General features: G+C 38.3%; 1 protein-coding gene across 1 annotated transcript in view; it reads left to right on the forward strand.

Moving 5' to 3' along the window:
• The first annotated feature begins 1,629 nt into the window (after positions 1 to 1,629).
• RDH8 (retinol dehydrogenase 8) overlaps positions 1,630 to 20,581 on the forward strand; it is a 100,555-nt gene continuing 81,603 nt past the window's right edge. Inside the window, exons 1-2 of the mRNA XM_053716075.1 lie at positions 1,630 to 1,735; positions 13,895 to 14,056. Coding sequence (XP_053572050.1) covers positions 1,630 to 1,735; positions 13,895 to 14,056 — 268 coding nt within the window. The remainder of the gene's footprint in view (positions 1,736 to 13,894; positions 14,057 to 20,581) is intronic.

Genomic DNA, 20,581 nt, shown 5'->3' on the forward strand with positions numbered 1-20,581 from the left:
CTCCATTGCGCATGCAAGCACGCACCCGAGATTATTCATCTGAAAGAGGCGTACCCTTGGGGAGAACTCATCGAATTCTCCAATAAAAGCCATTGCGCAAAAAAACAGACCCTTGAGAAGAACTTATCGAGTGCTACAAGAACTGCTGTTGTGCATGCGCCCATTACGTGTAAACACCGGACCCGTATGTGTTCAATAGCTTTACCCTCAGGCCAAGATAAGTTTTAAGAAATAAACAATAACTGATAATAAATATTATGTGCGCTCAGCGGTTTCAAAGCTGAATATCGTGACAAGCGAAAACTTATCACAGCCTGAGGGTAAAGCTATTGAGCAACAGATGGGCACAGTGTTTACACGTAATGCGCGCATGCACAACAGCAAGTAGCACTGTTATGAGGCTGGTTTTTTGCCTCATAAAAAAATACACATGCGCAATGGCTTTTATTGGAGAATTTGACGAGTTCTCCCCAAGGGTACGCCTCTTTTCAGATGAATAATCTCTGCGCAATGGAGGCAATTAGTATAATCTGCAGCCGGAAGTGACGTCATATTGGAGTTATCGATGAATTGGAGTTATCAACAGAACACCCCCTTCTCCATGCTGTGTGTATGTACTAGGAGCCATGTAGGATTCCCACTGGCACCACATTTTTAACAGCAGCAATGAAAAAAGTATCTTGTTAATCTGCGGATACCCATGTGAGAGCTGTTTGTCTAGATATAGAGGGTACTAGGTATGAGGGAGAAACACATACACTGCAATATAAAGCTAAAAAAAAAAGCCCTCAAAGATTTTGTGTGATTTCCCTCCATGCCAGCGAGTTTTTGATTATCAACAAAACTTTACACTTATTTTTTAATATTTTAAAGGGATATGAAACCCAAAATGTTTCTTTCAAGATTCATATAGAAAATAAAATTTTAAGCAACATTCCAATTTACTTCTATTATCTAATTTGTCTCATTCTTTAGATATCCTTTGTTGAAGAAATAACAATGCACATGGGTGAGCCAATCATGCAAGGCATCTTTGTGCTGCCATCAATCAGCAGCTACTGGGCCTATTTATATATGCTTTTGAACAAAGGATATCAAGACAATGAAGCAAATTAGATAATAGAAGTAAATTGGAAAGTTGATTCAAATTGCATGCTCTTTCTAAATCATGAAAGAAAAACATTTGGTTTCATGTCCCTTTAAGTAACTAATACATATGCATATTATTCTCAGGCTAAACTTTGAATACAATATTCTTTATGTCATTTATTTAGTGTCTACTGTTATCTCATGGCATTGCAAGGAGATATAAAACTAACATTGGTTCGTGAGAGGTCCTACTAAGTACATCCAGTAAAGTATGTAAAGATGTATTTTAATGGTGTACACTGCCATTAGTTCTGGGAGACATAGGATAATACTGCAGTTAGTGAGATTCAGTTTAATGAAAGATAGCTCAGAAAACTAGCAGAAATAGCTCCACTGTATTCTTCATCAAAGCTGCCCCTTCATCGCAGCAGTGAAAGAGTTAAATTGAATAGCCATTTGTAATGAAGGGTGTCACATGATATTACAGTAATCTGTGATCCTGTACAGCAGAGGGCTGAGGTTCAGTCTGAACAAGAGACTATGGCTAGTGGCAGCAAGAAGACTGTTCTCATAACAGGATGCTCATCAGGAATCGGTCTAAAGATTGCAGCACAACTGGCAAAGGACCCACAGCAGCGGTACCACGGTATGAATATATGTAGTGCAGTTACATGGAAAAAATAAAACAAGTTGTAGTTAAACAATATAAAGAAACATGAGTTAAAGGGGACAACTGCATAGGGTACTGGTATAATTTATAATAAAATGTTATAGGGAGTGACACTTGACATTTTAGGTAGAAATTGGATTTAAAGGAATAAATATAAAGAATATGGGATTTTATAAGATAAATTGTTTATGTTTATAGGGCAAGCACATGCAGTAATACACATTATAGGCATCAAATATTTGACACAAAAAGAATAATTAATGATAAAGTAGTTTGAAGACAGTGGTATGGGAAAATAATAGTGCATTCAAGTGGTTGCATGCGCACAGGTGCTGATTGGTATATATGCTTTGTTCATAGTACTTGCCAGGCATCTCAGCATTAAAAAAAGGAAAGAAAAAGAAAAGGATACAAAAAATAGACAGCTCTCTTATTTTATGTTGCTCATTCACACAAGTATAGTATGCTGGGGCTGTTCCTTTAAAAAAAAAAGAAAGAAAAAAAGAAAATATAATTACTAATTAAAGAGGATTAATGAGAAATTACAAAAAGCCAAGGGGATTTAAGAAAGAATATTTGGGCATATAATAATATAGATGTTGTTATATAAATATAAATAATACTTATACACATCCCTCTTACAAAATAAAACAAATACATTGTCAGTCTCTGACCTTTTGCTCTGAGACAATCTTCTTATCTTTAAGGCGATTAAAATCTTACAAGTGTAAATCTCCGCACTTAACTCTCCTACGTCTGAGAATGGCTTCTGTTGTATGGAGTTTGTTATTAAACAAAAGTTCTACAGTGACAAATGCCTTAGAAAAAGAAAGTTACTGTATTTAAGGGACATAAAAGTGAAAAATATTGGGTTGCTCAAAATCTTTTAGAATTTAAAAAAAAAAAAAACAGAATTTATGTTTACCTGATAAATTACTTTCTCCAACGGTGTGTCCGGTCCACGGCGTCATCCTTACTTGTGGGATATTCTCTTCCCCAACAGGAAATGGCAAAGAGCCCAGCAAAGCTGGTCACATGATCCCTCCTAGGCTCCGCCTACCCCAGTCATTCGACCGACGTTAAGGAGGAATATTTGCATAGGAGAAACCATATGTTACCGTGGTGACTGTAGTTAAAGAAAATAAATTATCAGACCTGATTAAAAAAACCAGGGCGGGCCGTGGACCGGACACACCGTTGGAGAAAGTAATTTATCAGGTAAACATAAATTCTGTTTTCTCCAACATAGGTGTGTCCGGTCCACGGCGTCATCCTTACTTGTGGGAACCAATACCAAAGCTTTAGGACACGGATGAAGGGAGGGAGCAAATCAGGTCACCTAAATGGAAGGCACCACGGCTTGCAAAACCTTTCTCCCAAAAATAGCCTCAGAAGAAGCAAAAGTATCAAATTTGTAAAATTTGGTAAAAGTGTGCAGTGAAGACCAAGTCGCTGCCTTACATATCTGATCAACAGAAGCCTCGTTCTTGAAGGCCCATGTGGAAGCCACAGCCCTAGTGGAGTGAGCTGTGATTCTTTCAGGAGGCTGCCGTCCGGCAGTCTCATAAGCCAATCGGATAATGCTTTTAATCCAGAAGGAGAGAGAGGTAGAAGTTGCTTTTTGACCTCTCCGTTTACCAGAATAAACAACAAACAAAGACAAAGTTTGTCTGAAATCCTTAGTAGCTGCTAAGTAAAATTTGAGAGCACGAACTACATCCAAGTTGTGCAACAAACGTTCCTTCTTTGAAACTGGATTAGGACACAAAGAAGGCACAACTATCTCCTGGTTAATGTTTTTGTTAGAAACAACTTTTGGAAGAAAACCAGGTTTAGTACGCAAAACCACCTTATCTGCATGGAACACCAGATAAGGAGAAGAACACTGCAGAGCAGATAATTCTGAAACTCTTCTAGCAGAAGAAATTGCAACCAAAAACAAAACTTTCCAAGATAATAACTTAATATCAACGGAATGTAAGGGTTCAAACGGAACCCCCTGAAGAACTGAAAGAACTAGGTTGAGACTCCAAGGAGGAGTCAAAATTTTGTAAACAGGCTTGATTCTAACCAGAGCCTGAACAAAGGCTAGAACATCTGGCACAGCTGCCAGCTTTTTGTGAAGTAACACAGACAAGGCAGAAATCTGTCCCATCAAGGAACTTGCAGATAATCCTTTTTCCAATCCTTCTCGAAGGAAGGATAGACTCTTAGGAATCTTAACCTTGTCCCAAGGGAATCCTGCAGATTCACACCAACAGATATACCAATTATGTGGTAATTTTTCTGGTTACAGGCTTTCAGGCCTGAACAAGAGTATTAATAACAGAATCTGAGAACCCTCGCTTTGATAAGATCAAGCGTTCAATCTCCAAGCAGTCAGCTGGAGTGGGTCGAACGGACCTAGAACAAGAAGGTCTCTCAAAGGTAGCTTCCATGGTGGAGCCGATGACATATTCACCAGATCTGCATACCAAGTCCTGCGTGGCCACGCAGGAGCTATCAAAATCACCGACGCCCTCTCCTGATGGATCCTGGCTACCAGCCTGGGGATGAGAGGAAACGGCGGGAACACATAAGCTAGTTTGAAGGTCCAAGGTGCTACTAGTGCATCCACTAGAGCCGCCTTGGGATCCCTGGATCTGTACCCGTAGTAAGGAACTCTGAAGTTCTGACGAGAGGCCATCAGATCCATGTCTGGAATGCCCCACGGTTGAGTGACTTGGGCAAAGATTTCCGGATGGAGTTCCCACTCCCCCGGATGCAATGTCTGACGACTCAGAAAATCCGCTTCCCAATTTTCCACTCCTGGGATGTGGATAGCAGACAGGTGGCAGGAGTGAGACTCCGCCCATAGAATGATTTTGGTCACTTCTTCCATCGCTAGGGAACTCCTTGTTCCCCCCTGATGGTTGATGTATGAACTTGGCCCTCTCTAGCTGAGGCCAAGCTTTGAGAGCATTGAATATCGCTCTCAGTTCCAGAATATTTATCGGTAGAAGAGATTCTACCCGAGACCAAAGACCCTGAGCTTTCAGGGATCCCCAGACCGCGCCCCAGCCCATCAGACTGGCGTCGGTCGTGACAATGACCCACTCTGGTCTGCGGAAGGTCATCCCTTGTGACAGGTTGTCCAGGGACAGCCACCAACGGAATGAGTCTCTGGTCCTCTGATTTACTTGTATCTTCGGAGACAAGTCTGAATAGTCCCCATTCCACTGACTGAGCATGAACAGTTGTAATGGTCTTAGATGAATGCGCACAAAAGGAACTATGTCCATTGCCGCTACCATCAAACCTATCACTTCCATGCACTGCGCTATGGAAGGAAGAGGAACGGAATGAAGTATCCGACAAGAGTCTAGAAGTTTTGTTTTTCTGGCTTCTGTCAGAAAAATCCTCATTTCTAAGGAGTCTATTATAGTTCCCAAGAAGGGAACCCTCGTTGACGGAGATAGAGAACTCTTTTCCACGTTCACTTTCCATCCGTGAGATCTGAGAAAGGCCAGGACAATGTCCGTGTGAGCCTTTACTTGAAGAAGGGACGACGCTCGAATCAGAATGTCGTCCAAGTAAGGTACTACAGCAATGCCCCTTGGTCTTAGCACCGCCAGAAGGGACCCTAGTACCTATGAGAAAATCCTAGGAGCAGTGGCTAATCCGAAAGAAAATGCCACGAACTGGAAATGCTTGTCCAGGAATGCAAACCTTAGGAACCGATGATGTTCCTTGTGGATAGGAATATGTAGATACGCATCCTTGAAATCCACCTTGGTCATGAATTGACCTTCCTGGATGGAAGGAAGAAGTGTTCGAATGGTTTCCATCTTGAACGATGGAACCTTGAGAAACTTGTTCAAGATCTTGAGATCTAAGATTGGTCTGAACGTTCCCTCTTTTTTGGGAACTATGAACAGATTGGAGTAGAACCCCATCCCTTGTTCTCCTAATGGAACAGGATGAATCACTCCCATTTTTAGCAGGTCTTCTACCCAATGTAAGAATGCCTGTCTTCTTATGTGGTCTGAAGACAACTGAGACCTGTGGAACCTCCCCCTTGGAGGAAGCCCCTTGAACTCCAGAGAATAACCTTGGGAGACTATTTCTAGCGCCCAAGGATCCAGAACATCTCTTTCCCAAGCCTGAGCGAAGAGAGAGAGTCTGCCCCCCACCAGATCCGGTCCCGGATCGGGGGCCCGCATTTCATGCTGTCTTGGTAGCAGTGGCAGGTTTCCTGGCCTGCTTTCCTTTGCTCCAGCCTTGCATAGGTCTCCAGGCTGGATTGGCTTGAGAAGTATTACCTTCCTGCTTAGAGGACGTAGCCCTTGGGGCTGATCCGTTTCTGCGAAAGGGACGAAACTTAGGTTTATTTTTGGTCTTGAAAAGACCTATCCTGAGGAAGGGCGTGGCCCTTGCCCCCAGTGATATCAGAGATAATCTCTTTCAAGTCAGGGCCAAAGAGTGTTTTCCCCTTGAAAGGAATGTCAAGCAATTTGTTCTTGGAAGACGCATCCGCTGCCCAAGATTTTAACCAAAGCGCTCTGCGCCACAATAGCAAACCCAGAATTTTTTCGCCGCTAACCTAGCCAATTGCAAGGTGGCGTCTAGGGTGAAAGAATTAGCCAATTTAAGAGCACGAATTCTGTCCATAATCTCCTCATAAGAAGAAGAATTACTAATAATCGCCTTTCCTAGCTCATCAAACTAGAAACACGCGGCTGCAGTGACAGGGACAATGCATGCAATTGGTTGTAGAAGGGAACCTTGCTGAACAAACATCTTTAGCAGACCTTCTAATTTTTTATCCATAGGATCTTGGAAAGCACAACTATCTTCTATGGGTATAGTGGCGCGCTTGTGTAGAGTAGAAACCGCCCCCTCGACCTTGGGGACTGTCTGCCATCAGTCCTTTCTGGGGTCGACTATAGGAAAACAATTTTATAAATATGGGGGGAGGTACTAAAGGTATACCGGGCCTGTCCCATTCTTTACTAACAATGTACGCCACCCGCTTGGATATAGGAAAAGCTTCGGGGGGCCCCGGGGCCTCTAAGAACTTTTCCATTTTACATAGTGGTTCTGGAATGACCAGATAATCACAATCATCCAAATTGGATAACACCTCCTTAAGCAGAGCGCGGAGATGTTCCAACTTAAATTTAAAAGTAATCACATCAGGTTCAGCTTGTTGAGAAATGTTTCCTGAATCTGAAATTTCTCCCTCAGACAAAACCTCCCTGGCCCCCTCAGACTGGTGTAGGGGCCCTTCAGAAACCCTATCATCAGCGTTCTCATGCTCTACAGAATTTTCTAAAACAGAGCAGTCGCGCTTTCGCTGATAAGTGGGCATATTGGCTAAAATGTTTTTGATAGAATTATCCATTACAGCCGTTAAATGTTGCATAGTAAGGAGTATTGGCGCACTAGATGTACTAGGGGCCTCCTGTATGGGCAAGACTGGTGTAGACGAAGGAGGGGATGATGCAGTACCATGCTTACTCCCCTCACTTGAGGAATCATCTTGGGCATCATTTTTACTAAAATTTTTTATGACATAAAATACATATAGTTAAATGAGAAGGAACCTTGGTTTCCCCACAGTCAGAACACAATCTATCTGGTAGTTCAGACATGTTAAACAGGCATAAACTTGATAACAAAGCACAAAAAACGTTTTAAAATAAAACCGTTACTGTCACTTTAAATTTTAAACTAAACACACTTTATTATTGCAATTGCGAAAAAGTATGAAGGAATTGTTCAAAATTCACCAAAATTTCACCACAGTGTCTTAAAGCCTTAAAAGTATTGCACACCAAATTTGGAAGCTTTAACCCTTAAAATAACGGAACCGGAGCCGTTTTTATATTTAACCCCTTTACAGTCCCTGGAATCTGCTTTGCTGAGACCCAACCAAGCCCAAAGGGGAATACGATACCAAATGATGCCTTCAGAAAGACTTTTCTATGTATCAGAGCTCCACACACATGCAGCTGCATGCCATGCTGTCCTCAAAAACAAGTGCGCCATACCGGCGCGAAAATGAGGCTCTGACTATGATTAGGGAAAGCCCCTAAAGAATAAGGTGTCAAAAACAGTGCCTGCCGATATAATCATATCAAAATACCCAGAATAAATGATTCCTCAAGGCTAAATATGTGTTAATAATGAATCGATTTAGCCCAGAAAAAGTCTACAGTCTTAATAAGCCCTTGTGAAGCCCTTATTTACTATCTTAATAAACATGGCTTACCGGATCCCATAGGGAAAATGACAGCTTCCAGCATTACATCGTCTTGTTAGAATGTGTCATACCTCAAGCAGTAAGAGACTGCACACTGTTCCCCCAACTGAAGTTAATTGCTCTCAACAGTCCTGTGTGGAACAGCCATGGATTTTAGTTACGGTGCTAAAATCATTTTCCTCATACAAACAGAAATCTTCATCTCTTTTCTGTTTCTGAGTAAATAGTACATACCAGCACTATTTTAAAATAACAAACTCTTGATTGAATAATAAAAACTACAGTTAAACACTAAAAAACTCTAAGCCATCTCCGTGGAGATGTTGCCTGTACAACGGCAAAGAGAATGACTGGGGTAGGCGGAGCCTAGGAGGGATCATGTGACCAGCTTTGCTGGGCTCTTTGCCATTTCCTGTTGGGGAAGAGAATATCCCACAAGTAAGGATGACGCCGTGGACCGGACACACCTATGTTGGAGAAAATTAATTTGCAACAAAAACAAACAAACAAAAAACACACCATTAAAGTCTATGGGATTTTTTGTATATAAATTGTTTGGTACATTTTTCTAAAGGCTTGTAATAAACCCCTATGTGTTTAGCACCTGTAGTTTAAAGGAACATACAATCCAACATTTTTCTTTGATAATTCAAATAAAGCATTCAATTTTAAATAACTTTCCAATTTTACGTCTGTTACGTCAAATTTCTTTCATTCTCTTGGTATCCTTTGTTGAAGAAGCAGCAATACACTACTGGGAGATAGCTGAAAACAATGGGTAATCCAATGACAGACGGCATACATATATACTGTGTATATATATATATATATATATATATATATATATATATATATGCAGCAACCAATCATCAGCTAGCTCCCATGGGTGCACTTCTCCTTAGCCTACCTAGGTATGCTTTTAAACAAAGGAAACCAAAAGAATTAAGCAAATTATATAAGAGAAGTACATTGGAAGGTTGTTTAAAATTGCATACTCAGCTTGAATGTTTTATTTAGTTTTTACTGTTCCTTTAAAGTCAGCTCCAGAGCAGAAATGCCTAAATAGTAGTTAGCTAAACACACCTGGGGAGCCAAAAACATATGTTTGCAGCCACCAATCCTCATCTAGCTACCAGTAGTGGGTTGATGCTCCTGTGACTACCTAGGTAAGCTTTTCAATAAAGGATACCAAAGGAATATAGTAAAAGCATTAGCAGAAGTCAAATAAAAAGTGTCATAAAATCACATTCTATATCTTAACCATGAAGTTTTAATTTTGACTTTCATGTCCCTTTAAGAATTCTTCAGAAATTAAAGTTTAGATCTATTAAATTTATTTTTACACAAATTCACTTATTTTATTTATTTAGCCCTTCAGTTGGCTCTTCAGAGGAGTATAAAGCTGGCAAACAAATAATAAGCAGTGTATGCTTGAATCACTGGCCGTATCCTCACCTAGAAGACATATTTAAGCCTTTAAGAAGAAATTAGACACAAAGTAAAAATATAAATTTGTTTAGCTAAAAACATAATTTAGGGCCAGATTACAAGTGGAGTGCTATCTATATATATAAAACGCTCCAGCTCAAGCGTTAACTGCGCTAGAAGTAAGCTTTTGAGTGCATCGGGTCGCTCTTATTACAAGTTAAAAGTAAAAAGTTATTGCTCGCACGCTAACCCAACACGCTTAAAATCCGAACTTATAATATTGCGTATTCCCCCATAGAAGTCAATGGAGCAAAAAAAGTGTGGGGGGGAAACACCCTACTTGCGCGCAAACCTGATCCCATATTCTCAAGTGCTCTAACTTGACATGAAAAATATGAATATTTCAGATTACAATGTTCTTCACATAGCAGAACATGTTCTATTTATTCACAAATACATATTTCTGTGTATTTCTGATGGGTTTTTTTTTTTTTTGCATCGGGCCACACAGAAAGCGCATCGGTGGCACAGCCAACCAGCTGCCACACCACCAACCCCACTGGCTACACCAGTATCGGACCTACTCAACAGAGTATACCTGGCCCTGGTGCAACCAGACGTGAACTCCTTGCTCAGTGTGCTTAGAGGAATATGGCTGCACCTCATTGACGAGGCCCAACAAAGGCCGAAACGATTGTCTGGGGTTGCTGTGTTCCTTATTCAGAGAGGAATTGCCTGGTATTTCGGCACTGGAATGAACGTAATAGGTGGGATCAGACTGATATACTACAGGAAAGTTCTTCTCTGTGAAAAGCATTACTGGGCTAAAAGAAGCTGCACCCAGGTGGTAAATCACCATAGAACAGGCTAACAATGGTATTGAGCCAGTTGTTCGTTCCTGTGAGTGCACTTCTTTATATATATATATATATATATATATATATATATATATATATATATATATATATATATATATATATACACACATATTATTATATATAGGTACAGATATATACAGATATCTATAGGAATATCTATTTAAAAATACTAAGAACATATTCCTCTATGTGTAGAACATTGAAATTTGAAATATTTACAGTAAATACATAGCTAAAACCTTTATTAAATATGTTTCTCATATATATGTATATGTCTGTAAATACATATATGCACATATAAATACATATGTACACACATATAAACATATATATATATATATATATATATATATATATATATATATATATATATATATACTTTGAAAAATATTTTTTTATGTGTTTTGTGACACCTCTTTGTTTCACAAAACAGTTAACCAGAGCTGGGAGGTCGCTCTAACCCGACACGCTTTAACTTCAATTGGACTCAAGCGATCGCTTTACTTTCAACTTGTAATAGTGAAAAACCTGACGCTTGCTAAAAGCCGCAATAAATCCCTTTTCACTCGTGCTTAACTGTTAGTGCGCCACTTGTAATCTAGCTCTTTATTTTTAATCTGCGATACCCTTTAATCAACATTTTTTGTTTTTTTCTATTAGTACCAACATTAGAGAGAAAAGTTATTAATCTTTTATTTTTAAATTATAAAAAACAAATATTTTTAAAGGGATATAAAAGTGCACAAAGAAAAAGCTCCCGTAGTCTTTGCTGCTCCTATTCCTTCCTAGGTATACAGGTAGCCCTCCAGAAGGAATGGTTGTAAATCGAAACCATTGTAAATTGAAACCCAGTTTATGTAAGTCAATTGGAAGTGAGGGAGTTAGGTTCCAGGCTCCTCTCAAAATTATTATAAGTAACACCTAATACATTATTTTTAAAGCTTTGAAATGAAGACTTTAAATGCTAAACAGCATAATAAACCTAATAAAATAATCACACAACACAGAATATATAATTAAACTAATTTAAATGAACAAAAACATTTGCTAAACAGCATTATAAACTTAATAAAATAATCACACAACACAGACTTTACTTGCAGTTTTCGGCAAACAGTTCTTTCTATGCATTCCAATCTGGACTGATTTATAGACAGGAAGATCTTGTTCCTTTGCAAACTGCTCGATAGCTCAGGTCTGGTTAAAAAAGAAAATTATTGAGTTACCAAACTCCTATTAAAAGTGTATTCCACACAGTCATGGATTGCCATTTATAACTGTCCCTAATTGGCCTTAGCAGAAAAAAAACTAAGTTACAATATGGTGAAGCTTACTGCTTTATATACATTAAAATGTTACCCTTATTTTTTTCTATACTTAAACAACTAATAGCATTTTAAAAAATATATTCATATATTATTCTCAAGCTAATATTTGCTCTGAATACATAATTCTATTTATAATTTATTTACTGTTTCATTCCCTTTAATTCTTTTGGTATCCTTTGTTGAAGAAGCAGCAATGCACTACTGGGAGCCGATAACATGAGGCATATATGTGCAGCCACCAATCAGCAGCTCCTAAGTAGGGATGGGCGAATGTGTTTATATCCGAATTTGAATGTTAGAACGAATGTTATTGTAGAAATTCGATTTACATAATAGAATGGTGATAAGAACGAATATTCTTAAAAATTCGATTTTGGAATGTTATTTACAGTTTTCGAATGTCACATTCGAATTCAAATATTGGGTTTATAAAACACAATTGTAGACTAGAAACACTACTTCGAATATCACATTTGAATCGAATATCACATTCAAATTCGAATATTACATTTATTAAACACAGTTGTATTTATTTTGTTCCTTGTTCCCTATTTCAAATTTGAATGTCACGTTCGAATTCGAATGTCACATTCGAATTCGAATATTACATTTCGAAATTGAATGAATACATAGCTAAACATTCTTTTATTCGAACGAATATTTTCGAATTTTATTGAAAAATTTGAAAACAAAAATTCGTAAATAGAACGTTAGAATGTTATATAAACATTCGAAATTCGATTCAAACAAACGAATGTATCAAAATTCGTTTTAAATTTCGAATTTTTAGAAACATTTGCCCATCCCTACTCCTAAGCCTACCTAAGTATCCTATTAAACAAAGGATACCAAGAGAACAAAACAAATTAAATAATAAAAGTAATTTGTAAAGTTGTTTAAAATCACATACTCCATTGGAATCATGAAAGAATCAAAATAAGATCTCTAAAGTTTGTGCACAGATTATAATTGCAGTTAACTAACATTTGCAATTATGGCTGTGCTTTCTGCCGTATTTATTTGCAATTTTGTTTGCAATGTTTGTGCATGCTTTTATTTCCTGCAGGTCAGTTTCACTTTTGCTCCTGCATTAATACAGGTACCAGCTATTGACCATATGTGCAAAGAAATTATACACTGCACAATCATGCAGGAGCATGCCATTAATGGTTAAAAGGGCAGGCAAACTTTCATAATTCAGATAGGGCATGCAATTTTAAACAACTTTCCAATTCACTTTAATCATGAAATTTGCTTTTTTCTCTTGGTATTAGTTGAAAGCTACATTTCTAAGCCCTTGAAGGCCGCCTCATATCTGAATGCATTTGACAGTTTTTACAGCTAGAGGGTGTTAGTTCATGTGTGCCATATAAATAACATTGTGCTCACGCTCATAGAGTTACTTATAAGAGGGCACTGATTGGCTAAAATGCATGTGTGTCAAAAGAACTGAAATAAGGGGGCAGTCTGCAGAGGCTTAGATACAAGGTAATCACAGAAGTAAAAAGATATTAATATAACAGTGTTTGGTATGCAAAATAAAGGGATTATCTATCTTTTTGAACAATAAAAAATTCTGGAGCAGACTGTCCCTTTAATATGTCATAAATTTGTTTAAATATCTAATACATTTGACGAATATGTTATGAGGAGGGCAAGTGTTACTGAGAGGGCAGTCATTAGAATGGTGGAAAAGAGAAAGATATTAAAGATTTATTTAATTAAGTGTAATTTGTTTGCTATGGTTTCATGACCCTTTAAGTATAAAAGGGATTGAAAGGGATAGTAAAGTCAAAATTAAACTTTCATGATGCAAAGAGAACTTGCAATTTTAACCAACTTCCCAGTTTACTTCTATTATGAAATTTGCCTTGTTCTTTTTGTATCCTTTGTTGAAAAGCATACTTGGGAAGGCTCAGGAGTAGAAATTCACTATTGGGAGCTAGTTGCTTAATGGTGGCTGCACATGTATTCCTCTTGGCATTGGCTTACCAGATGTTTTTGCCTAGATCCCAGTAGTGAATTGTTGCTCCTTCATCAAAGGATACCAAGAGAATTAAGCCAAATTAACAACAGAAGTAAATTGGAAAGTTCTTTAAAATCATATGCTCTGTCTGAATCATGAATACAAACGTTTTGGTTTTACATCCCTTTAATGAAAAGCATGAGTGTGTAAATAATACAGTGAAAATACAAAATAGCTAAGCCTTATCCACACGTCACTGTGCATTAGGTATGTCATTATTTATACCCACAGTAATTGCCACAATGAGAGACCTGAAAAAGAGTGGGAAGCTGGAAGAAGAGGTTGGACAGTTTTTAAATAAGACCCTGGTGATCAGCCAGCTTGATGTGACCAATGAGGACTCTATTAAGAAATGTCTGGCGTCATTACCCGGTCAAACAGTAGATGTCCTGGGTAAGTATTCTGGCTGAGTCTAGATCAATCACTTAGTAAACTAATATTATTTTTTATTATAATCTAACTATAATCAGGTATTTTAGAAAATAGCAGAAGAAAGGAAATTATAAACTTAATAATTAAAACTTGATTTAAAAAATAGACAGGGAATAGAGCACACCTTGTTTTTTTAATATTTCACAGAATAGTGCACACAGGAGTAAGTCTCACACACATAAAAAACACACACATTTAATAATATTGCAGCAATGGAATCGAATCAGGTAACGTTTGCAAACAACTAGATACTCTCTATAAATGTCCCAGTATTGCAACAGAATGTGGAGGGCCTAACTTCGTTCCAGATACAGTCCAAGTTATGGTAAGTAAAGGTTAGTTCATGCATGAAAAAGTTAGCAAGCTTTGTTATATACACTGCAGTGTTAGCAAGGTTGGGATTTGGAAAGAACAGCCAGTAATACACTATGAATGCATTTGCAGCTGTTGTATATAGAGCAGTCAGTGAAATACGTATGTATACGTGCAGGCAAGTTTAGAATGTATCAAGTCAAGTTGTCACATAGAGGCCGAATTATCAAGCCATCAACTATGCTGCATTCAACTGCGCCAATACGCTCGCCTAACATCGTGGACACGGACCTGAATACGATCTCCTTATTTATAAAAAAAGCCGTCAAAAAGCCGCGCACCAAGTACGGGGCAATGAGCAGCAGACTATTGTTAACTAACAGTCAGCGATCTCGCTGCTATTCGGCTTTTTCCCAACTTTATTTATACCCTGCTACTAAACACTGCCACTATACTAAAATGTTTAACCCCTATCCCGCCGCTCCCGGACCCTGCCACAACTAAATAAAGTTATTAACCCCCATCCCACTGCTCCCGGAGCCCACCGCAACTCTGATATTGTATTAACCCCTAAACCCCTGGTTTCCCACATCACTACCACTTACTAAACCTATTAACCTCTAAACCGCCAGCCCCCCACATTGCCATAAACTAAATTAAGCTATTAACCCCTAAACCTAACAACCCGCTAACTTTACATTAAATATTAACTCATCCCCATCGTATATAATAAATTTAAACATACCTTTAGAATTAAACTATATTAAACTACTAATTAACCTACCCTAACTATTATACTAAAATTACATTAAACTAACAATTAAAATAACTATATTACATATTTAAAAACGTAACCCTACTCAAGGTATTTAAATCTACTATTAAAAATTACTAAGTTACAAAAAAAATAACAACTAAGTTACACAAAAAATAAAACACTAAGTTACACAAAATAAAAAATAAATTATCAAATATTTAAACTAATTACACCTATTCTAATAGCCATATCAAAATAAAAAAGCCTCCCAAAATAAAAATAAAAAACCTAGCCTACACTAAACTACCAACGGCCCTTAAAAGGGCCTTTTGCAGGGCATTGCTCCAAAGAAATCAGCTCTTTTACCTGTTACAAAAAAATACAAACAACCCCCAACAGTAAAATCCACCACCCACACAACCAACACCCCCAAATAAAAATCTATCTAAGTAACCCAAGCTCCCCATTGCCCTGAAAAGGGCATTTGTATGGGCATTGCCCTTAAAAGGGCATTCAGCTCTTTTACTGCTGAAGATCCACTTACAGTTTTCGAAGACCGGACATCCATCCTCATCCAAGTGGCAGAAGTCTTCATCCAAGTGGGCCGAAGTCTTCATCCAAGCGGGCAGAAGTCTTCATCCAGACGGCATCTTCTATCTTCATTCATCCGGCACCGAGCGGCTCCATCTTCAAGACATCCGGCACGGAGCATCCTCTTCTTACGATGTCTCTTAAAGAATGAAGTTTCCTTTAAATGACGTCATCCAAGATGGCGTCCCTTACATTCCAATTGGCTTTGGCCCGCTTGGATGAAGACTTCTGCCGGCTTTGCTGAGGACTTCTGCCGCTTGGATGAGGATGGATGTCCGGTCTTTCAAAAACTGTAAGTGGATCTTCGGGGGTTAGTGTTAGTTTTTTTTAAGGGTTTATTGGGTGGGTTTTAATTTTAGGTTAGGGACTTTGGGCAGTAAAAGAGCTGAATGCCCTTTTAAGGGCAATGCCCATACAAATGCCCTTTTTAAGGGCAATGGGGAGCTTACGTTTTTTAGATAGGTTTTTATTTGGGGGTGTTGGTTGTGTGGGTGGTGGGTTTTACTGTTGGGGGGGTATTTGTATTTTTTTAACAGAAAAAAAGAGCTGATTTCTTTGAGGCAATGCCCCGCAAAAGGCCCTTTTAAGGGCCATTGGTAGTTTAGTGTAGGCTAGGTTTTTTTTTATTTTGGGGGGCTTTTTTATTTTGATAGGGCTATTAGATTAGGTGTAATTAGTTTAAATATTTATTTTTTATTTTGTGTAACTTAGTGTTTTTTATTTTGTGTAACTTAGTTGCTATTTTTTTATAACTTAGTAATTTTAATAGTAGATTTAAATAACTTGAGTAGGGTTAGGTTTTTAAATATGTAATATAGTTATTTTAATTGTTAGTTTAATGTAATTTTAGTATAATAGTTAGGATAGGTTAATTAATAGTTTAATATAGTTTATTTTAATTCTAAAGGTAAGTTTAATTTTATTATAAGATAGGGATGAGTTAATATTTAACATAAGCTTTCGCTGCTTTCAGACTCCCATTGATTCCTAAGGCATCCGCGGCCTCCAGGGTGGCGGATTGAAAACCATGTACGCTGTGCTGGAATAGTGGCGAGTGTACCTGTTAGAAGTTTGATAACTTGCAAAAGTTGGCAGATAGTGCCGAATTTGTATTCACAACATCTGTAATGACGTAAGCATCGATCTGTGTCAGATTGAGACGGGCGGATCGTATGTTACGTAAAAAATTTCAACTTTTGATGGTCTGTAGGCCGAATAAATGGGTCGAATCAAGCTCGCCACAATTACGCTGTGGAATTCCAGCATATTTGCGGTTGACTGCTTGATAAATATCCCTCATTGTATAATTTCCAAACTAATATATAGATCAACAGGAATTCAAGATATAGAGACTTACTTTATTCTCCATCTGATACACAGAAGACTTTTGTTTATCCCATGTACCTCCAAAACAGCACAGCTTCGACCGCGGCTCTCGCCGCACTTTAGGTCAGGTACCTTCTCAGCTGTTGTCTCACGGTTCCTGCCGTATTTCCTGTACTTACGATCTTTTCATCAGGGGTAGAATACTTTCAACTTTTTGATGTATGACGACTTATACTCTGCTACAGCCTTGTCCCGGGTGCCTTTAAACAGGCATAGTGGCCATAGTGCTCACTGCTCACCCGGAAAGATGAAGGAGCTTTTTGTAGCAAGCCTACTTACACGGCTACCAGAGGATCTATTGCTGGTCAACACATTTGCGTGTTTCACCCATAATGCTCTTCGTAGGTTTGGGCTTCGTCAGGGCTGCAAACCTTTTAGATTTGCCATCTTTTATTGCACTTTTTTGAGGCTCCTCCCATCACTTTACGTATTTTATTAGAAAAGATGCCAAGAAGGAGGAGACTGCTGGACCTCTCATCCTCCAGTGGGACATGCAATCAACTTATATATTTGTTTCGCTCTGAGTGGGTCTGCTGTATTGATTATCTGTTAAAGTAAGATTGTCTGTTTAAGTATAGCAGTTAGCAAACCAACTTAATTTTTAAATTGTTTGCTTTGCAAGGGTTGCATTTAAAAAAAAAGAAAAATAATTTTTTATTTCTACCATTCCAATTTTTTTTTCTTTTGTTTCCTGTGTGGGTAATTAGGGGTAAGATTATTTTCACCTGTGTGGGCCTAGCAAGCCTATAAATTTAGCACAGTAACTCTGTGAGCCTGCTCTGAGTGGGTCTGCTGTGTTGATTACCTGTTAAAGTAAGATTGTCTGTTTAAGTATATCAGTTAGCTAACCAAGGTAGTTAGGAAAACAAGGGTTTGGAGTAACCAAGGGGAAATATAATTATTTAATATTTTTAAGTTAAACCTTTTAGTAAGTATGTGTTAGAATCTCATTCAGCGTACAGCCTGCCACGTGTTTGCATCACTGGAGCAGTCTCTTCAGGGATTATATGTTTGTGGCAAGTGTGAGCATATTGTCTCTTTAGAAACTCGTATTGGAGTTCTGGAGGAACGAATTGCAACACTGCACGAAATTCAGACACTTGAAAGGGAAATGGATAGGACTGTGCTAGTTGTTAATGGTTCTAGCAGTGAGAATGGGGAGGATTCAGATGAGGAGACTCCAGGATGTAGCTGGGTCACAGTTAGAGAGTGAAGTAAAGTAAGCGGAAGAGACGGGCCAGCTCTGAGCTGGTACACCCCAACAGATTTGCCAGATTAAGTGAAGATGTTGGGGATATCAGTTTAGGGGTGGCAGTGTCAGAGAGGGCTGTGTTGCCTAGTATAGTGAACAGTCCTTTAGTCGTGGAAGAGGAGCATACTATGGTGGGCAGTCCTTCAGACATGGTAGAGGGGCATACTATAGTTAACATTCCTTCAGTCATGGAAGAGGGGCATACAAGTCAGGGCCTGAAGCAGATGTTGGTGGTAGGAGACTCTATTATTAGGAAGGCTGATTAGGTAGGGTAATTTGTCATCCAGACCCTTTAAATAGAACTGTTTGCTGTCTTCCAGGGGCTCGTGTTAGGCATATTGTGGAGCGCATTGATAGATTGTTAGAGGGATGTGGGTCTGATCCTGCAGTCATGGTACATATTGGTACTAATGAAGGGGGAGATGGAGAGTCTTAAAAAATTACTTCAGGGAATTAGGTAGCAAGATTAAAGCAAGGACCTCGAAAGTAATATTTTCTTAGACATTAATTTACCAGTGCTGTGTGCTAACTTAGTAAGGCAGAACAAGCTAAGGTCTGTTAATTCATGGTTAAAAACCTGGTGTAAAAATGAGGGGTTTGACTTTTTAGAGCACTGGGCTGACTTTTCACTTGGGTACAATTTGTACAGTAAGGATGGATTGCACCTCAATGACATGGGTGCAGGTGTGCTGGGGAAAAGGATGGTAGCACATTTAGAGAATCTTTCAAACTAGGCAAAGGGGGGAGGGTCAGTTAGAACACAATAGAGAGACATATCTGTGAATATATCACTCCCTTAATATCTCAAGGAAGAGATGACTTAAGAAATGTCACATTAGAAAGTATAGGGGAAAGCACACCAAGTAGCAGCAGAAAGCACATGAAAATTAAATGTATGACAACAAATGCAAGAAGCATGAAAGGTAAAATGGGGGAGCTGGAGCTCTAAGTTGCAGAAGAGGACTATGATGTTATTAGTATAACTGAAACTTGGTGGGATGATTCACATGACTGGGCAGTTAACTTAGAGGGGTATACTTTATTTAGGAGGGACAGGAATAATAAAAGTGGTGGAGGAATCTGCATGTATATTAAACCTAACATTAAACCTACAATTAGGGAAGATATTTATGATACAAGTGACCCTGTGGATTTAAATAAAGAGTGGAGGGAAAAATCCTAAAAATATACATGCTACAAGCCCCCCAACATTAGTGACCCGGAGGAAACTCAACTACTAATCCAAATATGTAAGGCTGCTAATAACAGTGCTGTAATTATGGGAGATTTTAACAACCCTGACATAAACTGGGCCAATGAAACTAGTAATTCAGCTGGGGGGGGTATATTTTTAAATGTTCTCAGGGATAACTTCTTGTCACAACTAATAGAGGAGCCAACTAGGAGTAAAGCTATATTGGATTTAGTGCTATCAAACAATACAGATATAATATCAAACCTAGAAGTCAAAGAACATTTGGGTAACAGTGATCATAACATGGTTACATTTGAAATCTCTTTTTATATGCAGTGTCTTAAAGGTTTAATGAAGACTGTTAAATTTAAGAAAGCAAAATTCAATGAAATAATATAAATTGGGACAAGGTATTCTCTAGTAAGAATACAGAGGATATATGGATAATATTTAAAACTTTGTTAAATAAATATACATATCAACAAATACCATATGGTTATAAAAATCAAAAATCAAAGCCAATGTGGCTAAATAAAAATGTGTTAAGAGAAATTAGGAAAAAACTTAGGGCATTTAAATTATTCAAAGAAAATAGTACAGACTCAACATTCCATATTTATAAGGAATGTAACAAAGCATGCAAAAAAGCTATCAAATTAACCAAAATTGAAAATGAAAAATTAATTGCAAAGAATTCTAACGCCTAGATTTAGAGTTCTGCGTTAGTCGTCCAAACCAGCGTTAAGGGGTCCTAACGCTGGTTTTTACCGCCCTCTGGTATTTAGAGTCAGTCAGGAAAGGGTCTAACGCTCACTTTCCAGCCGCGACTTTTCCATACCGCAGATCCCCTTACGTCAATTGCGTATCCTATCTTTTCAATGGGATCTTTCTAACGCTGGTATTTAGAGTCTTGGCTGAAGTGAGCATTAGAACTCTAACGACAAAACTCCAGCCGCAGAAAAAAGTCCGGAGTTAAGAGCTTTCTGGGCTAAC

Source organism: Bombina bombina, chromosome 6 (genome assembly GCF_027579735.1).
Source record: "Bombina bombina isolate aBomBom1 chromosome 6, aBomBom1.pri, whole genome shotgun sequence".
NCBI classification, from domain to species: Eukaryota; Metazoa; Chordata; class Amphibia; order Anura; family Bombinatoridae; genus Bombina; species Bombina bombina.